This window comes from Aptenodytes forsteri, unplaced genomic scaffold (assembly GCF_000699145.1).
Source record: "Aptenodytes forsteri isolate BGI_AS27 unplaced genomic scaffold, ASM69914v1 Scaffold500, whole genome shotgun sequence".
NCBI lineage: Eukaryota > Metazoa > Chordata > Aves > Sphenisciformes > Spheniscidae > Aptenodytes > Aptenodytes forsteri.
The window spans coordinates 5,144-10,558 of record NW_008795474.1 but is presented as its reverse complement, the minus strand read 5'-3'; the positions used below and the strand labels follow the sequence as shown (position 1 = coordinate 10,558).

The 5,415-nt window shown below is 56.8% G+C and overlaps 1 protein-coding gene across 1 annotated transcript; it reads left to right on the top strand.

Annotated features, from left to right (window-relative positions):
- The first annotated feature begins 3,857 nt into the window (after positions 1-3,857).
- Positions 3,858-4,258, top strand: LOC103900445 (feather keratin 1). Its single transcript, XM_009281129.2, has one exon. The coding sequence runs from the start codon at positions 3,924-3,926 to the stop codon at positions 4,227-4,229; it is 306 nt and encodes a 101-aa protein (XP_009279404.1). The 5' UTR covers positions 3,858-3,923; the 3' UTR covers positions 4,230-4,258.
- Positions 4,259-5,415: the final 1,157 nt, after the last annotated feature.

Below are 5,415 nucleotides of genomic sequence, written 5' to 3'. Positions count from 1 at the left end.
CTGCCATTTCATTTCCTCATTTCTGACATGACCATGTGGCCACGAAGGGTCCTTTCAAGTACCAGGATGAGAGGCCCAAGCATTTCCTGGGCAGGAACACATCAACAGAGGCAGAAGATGTGCCCCCAAGCACTGGAGGAGTCCTGTGCAGACAGCGGACATGGTTGTGGGGAAATCTGGTGAGGTTGTTTACAACACCCTGTGAAGGAAGGTACACCTATCTTCCAGCCAATGTAGTCCCCTCCTGGGTGCCCAAAGGCTCCTGTCCTGAGCATGTACCGCATCCTTCTCCCTCCCTGCCTGCCTCCCTGCTCGCTCCAGCAGCCACTGGTCATTGCTTCTGTAGGCAGATGGGCTGTGCCACTGGTTTAAAAGGTCTTCAACCAAGGAAATTTTCTGCTCTTCGGGACAAATTTGCAGGTTTCTTTGGCAAAGTCAACCCCACTCATGGCAGTCTCTGGGGGTTCCCAGCCAGTGCCGTCAGCAGGCTTGCAGAAGGAGAACATTGCCCTCCCCAAACCTCTGATTACTCAACAAGCCCTGTGGAGTCGTGTTCCTCCTCACTACCAGAGAGTTGTGTTGGGGCTTGGGACAGCGCCTTGTTCCTCCCACTCTCCTCACACCACCATGCACTTTGGCCGCACACTTTGGACGCTGACCAGCAAGAGACACAAAGGCCTGGCCACTTTTCCAAAACACGCTGACCATAACGTGTCCACCCCAGAGCTGTGGGAGTGCTGGTAAGAGGGTCAGGCTGACAGCAATGGCCGTTGGAGCTGCCTGGAGCTGTGTACTTGGGCATAGCCCACTGCACAGAGACGTTTTCATGGGGTGGGGATGGAACTGCCCTGACCACAGGGCAATTCAGCCCTGCGTGGGGCATGGGCGTGAAGACAGTATGCTCTCCTGGCTTGGCCTCCATACCAAAAGGCTGACACACGGCCAATCCAAAATTAGAGTGTGACTCGCCATGGGTAGGGAGAGTCTATCCCAGAAAGCTTGCCCTCCTGAGACAACGCACAGCTGCCTCCATATTTGCATGGCAGGGAATTGCATCACCTCCTTGATGTAGTCTGAGAGCTGGTTTTGTATCCAGGGCCCTTCTGCCACGTCCCCTCCCTGAGCATCCCCAGGCACATGGCACTGCCGGGTCCTGCCAGCCCTCGCTCGCTGGGGAGCTGCGGGAAGCCTCCTTGCTTTCCCAGTGGTGCTGGGTTGTGCTCCAAGCTGAGGAGGCCTTTGGGGCGTGGTAAAGAAGGCATGCTGAAGCACGGATGCCAGGAGAAGCCATATCGCCTGGGACCCAGGGATGAGTCCCAACCAGTGGGGAGATGTTTTCTGCAACCCTTTCTTTCCACCCATTCAGCATTCAGGAGAGCTCCTCACCGCAGCCCGGTCTCTTTGGCCGGGAAGATGAGGCCTGTGCGTCTGTTCCCTTCCACCCTCCATGCCTCTCCCCAAGGCTGACCCTTCCCCCGCAGGCAGATCTACCCAGATGAGGTTCAAGGGCTCTAAGATCGTAGCATAGTTCAGTCCCCCGTCCGTACTGATGCAAGAGGTTCCTCCCTTCCAGCTGCAGGACTCGCCATTTGTCATTCCTGAATGCCACGGGGCTCCTGTGGCCCAGTCCGCCAGCAGGTCGAGGTCTCCCTTGACAGCAGCCCTGCCCTGGAGCACATCAGCTGGCTTGTACGGGTTGACTTTTCTCAGGCAGTCCTTGATTTGATGCCCACCCACTGCTGGGAGGGCTCCCCCTCCTTCCTTCAACTCTTTCAGAGGGCACAGCAGCCTGGGAGACCTTGTGGGTGAAGACTGAGAGAGAGAAGGCAGCCCAGCACGCTGTCGGATGCCATTTCCACAAGGGTGCAGGCTGCCTCATGGTGTCCACCAGGACCCACGTCCTCTGCTGCAAAGTTCTTTGGCAGCCCATCAGCCCCGGCCTGTAGTGGTGCAGGAGGTTCTTCCTTCCCCACTGCAGGACTTTGCATAAAGGGGTTAAACACTATTGGCCCCGGTCTGGACCCCTGCGGTGCACCAGGAGAGAGTGTCTGCCAGCTGGACTTCGTGCCACTCATCACAACCCTTGGAGACCAGCAGCCATGCCAGATTTCCATCCCCTGCACTGCCCTCTTCCCCAGCCTGTATTTTGTCAGTTGGTCTGTAAGGATTGCTACAGCAGACAGCGTCAAAAGCCTTGGTTAGATGAGATTAACAACATTTGCTGAATGTCCCTCACCCACCGGAGCCAGGCACGTCATCAAAGAAGGCCGTGAGGTTGGTCAGGCCTGCTTTCCCCTCCATAAATCCATGCTGACCACTTCTTGTCCTTTCATCTTGGGAAAGGGCTTCCAGGATGATTTGCTCCATCACCTTTGCAGAGATCGAGGTGAGCCTGACCGGCCTGCCATTCCCTGGCTCCTCCTTCGTGCCCCTTCTGAAGATAGGCAGCCCATTAGCCTTCTTCCGGTCTTCAGAGGCATTTCTTGACTGCCGGGATTTTCAAAGGGAGTTGAGAGCGGCCTTGTAGAGACACCAACTAACCCCCTCGGGGGCATGGCACCTGGTCGCATGCGCTCATGTCAGTCCAATCTGTTTAAATCCTCCCACACCTTATCCTCTTCTAGTGCAGGTAAGTCTTCCTGGCTCCAGACTTTCCAAGGAATATCAGGAGACCAATCTCTTGACAGCAAATCCTGTCAGTAAAGACCAAGGCCAAGAACCCCTCCACCTTTCCTGTAATCCCCAGTGAAGCTGCCCTGTTCAGCCTTTGCTCAAGCCTCCCTTTTGCTGCTGACCTACCTGAAAGAAGATCTCGTTGCTCTCCCACGCTTTCCCTGATTGAACACCAGGTGGGCTTTGGCTTTCCTAACCCCAAGCCTGCATACTTAGACAGCCTGGCAAATGTTCTCCCCAGGGCAAAGGGCATCAAAAGAAAGAGCGCTGAAACCTCTTCCTGCAAAGGGAGTTGCAAACAATCGCACTTCACTGCCCCAAGCCAACATCCCCTGCCTGCATGGGACCCCTCCGGCACTTGTGGCTCGTCTTCTGCCCGCACTCACATGATTCTACCTGGGATATCCTTTGGCCTCTCTTCCCAGCCCATGAAAGGAGCCTGCATGGCAGACCAGGCGTGTCAGAAATGAGGAAATGAAATGGCAGCACTGATGGAAACCAAAACACAACCAGTGCCATTAGGTAGCATATTTTGCTTTGGAGGTGAGTCTGCTGGAAAATTACTGCCCGCCTGCAGTGACTGTGGGCCTGGGGCGGTGCAGGAGCCGTATAAAAGCGGGCCCTTCTCCTCATTCTCTCACCCACTCCTCTCGCCTTCATCTCCTTGGGAACAATGTGAGTTTGCAGCCATTTCTTGTCTTCCTCCTCCTCCTCCTCCTCCTCCTCCTCCTCCTCCTCCTCCTCCTCCTCCTCCTCCTCCTCCTCCTCCTCCTCCTCCTCCTCCTCCTCCTCCTCCTCCTCCTCCTCCTCCTCCTCCTCCTCTTCCTCCTCCTCCTCTGCGATTTCTCAGCACATACCTGTCTCTTTGTCCTATGCTGGGTCTTGAGGCTGGTTGCCATGGGAGAGGGAAGGGAGAAGAAGGTGTGGCGTGGAGAGAGGTTGGAGCTTGGCTGGGGTGTCTCCTGAGCTGGGGGGGCGGAAGGTGGGGCATGGAGAGTGGTTGGGGCTTGGCTGAGGTGTCTCCTGAGCTATAGGCTAGGCGGGGACCTCCCTGGGCTTAGTCGCTCCTGGCAGGGCTCTTTTGGGATGCGGGGAAAGAGAAGCCCATGGGTGTCCCTACAGAAACTCCAGCACTCCGCCCAGCATGTGCCTTGGCTCCTTCGGAGTGGGGTGACAGGCTGCTCCTCACCCACCCCTCATGCTCTGCTTCCCCCTGCCCTCTCTCCCAGCTGCACCTCCAGCCACAAGACATGTCCTGCTACAACCCGTGCCTGCCATGCCAGCCCTGTGGCCCGACCCCGCTGGCCAACAGCTGCAATGAGCCCTGTGTCAAGCAGTGCCAGGACTCCACCGTCGTCATCCAGCCCTCCCCCGTGGTGGTGACCCTGCCCGGCCCCATCCTCAGCTCCTTCCCGCAGAACACCGCCGTGGGATCCTCCTCCTCCGCTGCCGTTGGCAGCATCCTCAGCTCTCAGGGAGTGCCCATCTCCTCCGGAGGTTTTGGCCTCTCCGGCCTCGGCAGCGGCTACTGCGGCAGGAGGTGCCTCCCCTGCTAAAGCTGCTGGCGATGGCCCTGGGGAAGGCCCCCAGGGACCCACAAGACGGTACCGGACTGGGGACGGACCATCGGCTTGCTGCTTTCAGAGGGGCCGAGCAACCCCAGCACCCCTTGCAAAAGGACGGGGCCAGCCTTGGTCCTCAGAAAGCACGGCCCATGCCTGCCTTTCCCCTCTTCCACTCTCTCCTTTCCCTCTTGCGTCCTGGTTCTCTTGTGCTGCCCTGGGCTGTGAGCCCCACAAAGCCAGCCTAGGGAGGACCTGCTGGCCCTGCTCCCTCTGTGGGGCAGGCAGATGGACACCTGGCGGGACCTCCGCCACAGCCGTGGGGCGCGGACTCCTTTCTGCCCCTGGTGCTCCCCGCACTAGGGCCTCCAACTCAGAGCAACCTCGTTTCCCTCTTTTGACTCATTAAAGTTCTGCTGCATCCCAGCCCGTGCCTCTGTGTCATCCTCTCCCCTGCAGATGCTCTCCTAAGATGCCCAGGGGGAGGGGTGTTGCTCAGGAGTTGGGATGGGGTTGCTGGGGATGGTTTTGCAGTGACAGTGTACACAGGCTTTCCTTGCAGATGTTTAGTCATGCTTACGGTGACCCTATGCTTTCTAAACTTCTCTGCCTATCTGGGGCTATATAGAATTATCCAACACAGTTCAATGACCATAGCTGTTCCAGAGATGGTTTCAGGTGTCCCACCAAAGCATTCTCCGCTCCACACTCAGCAAGCCCCATGCCCTCAGCCTCTCCTCCCCAACCAAGTGCTTCAGCCCCCTCACCATCCTGGCCCTCCTCTACTAAACTTGCTCCACTTAGTCAAGGTCTTTCATAGAATCAGTCATAGAATCATAGAATCATAGAATCATTTAGGTTGGAAAAGACTTTTAAGGTCATCAAGTCCAACTGTTAACCTAGCACTGCAAAGTCCCACTAAACCTTGTCCCTAAGCGTCACATCCACCTCCAGGGATAGGGACTCAACCACTTCCCTGGGCAGCCTGTTCCAATGCTTGATAACCCTTTCACTGAAGAAATCTTTCCTAATATCCAGTCTAAACTTCCCCCTGGCACAACTTGAGGCCATTTCCTTTTGTCGTATCGCTAGTTACTTGGGAGAAGAGACCGACACCCACCTCGCTACAACCTCCTTTCAGGTAGTTGTAGAGAGCGATGAGGTCTCCCCTCAGCCTCCT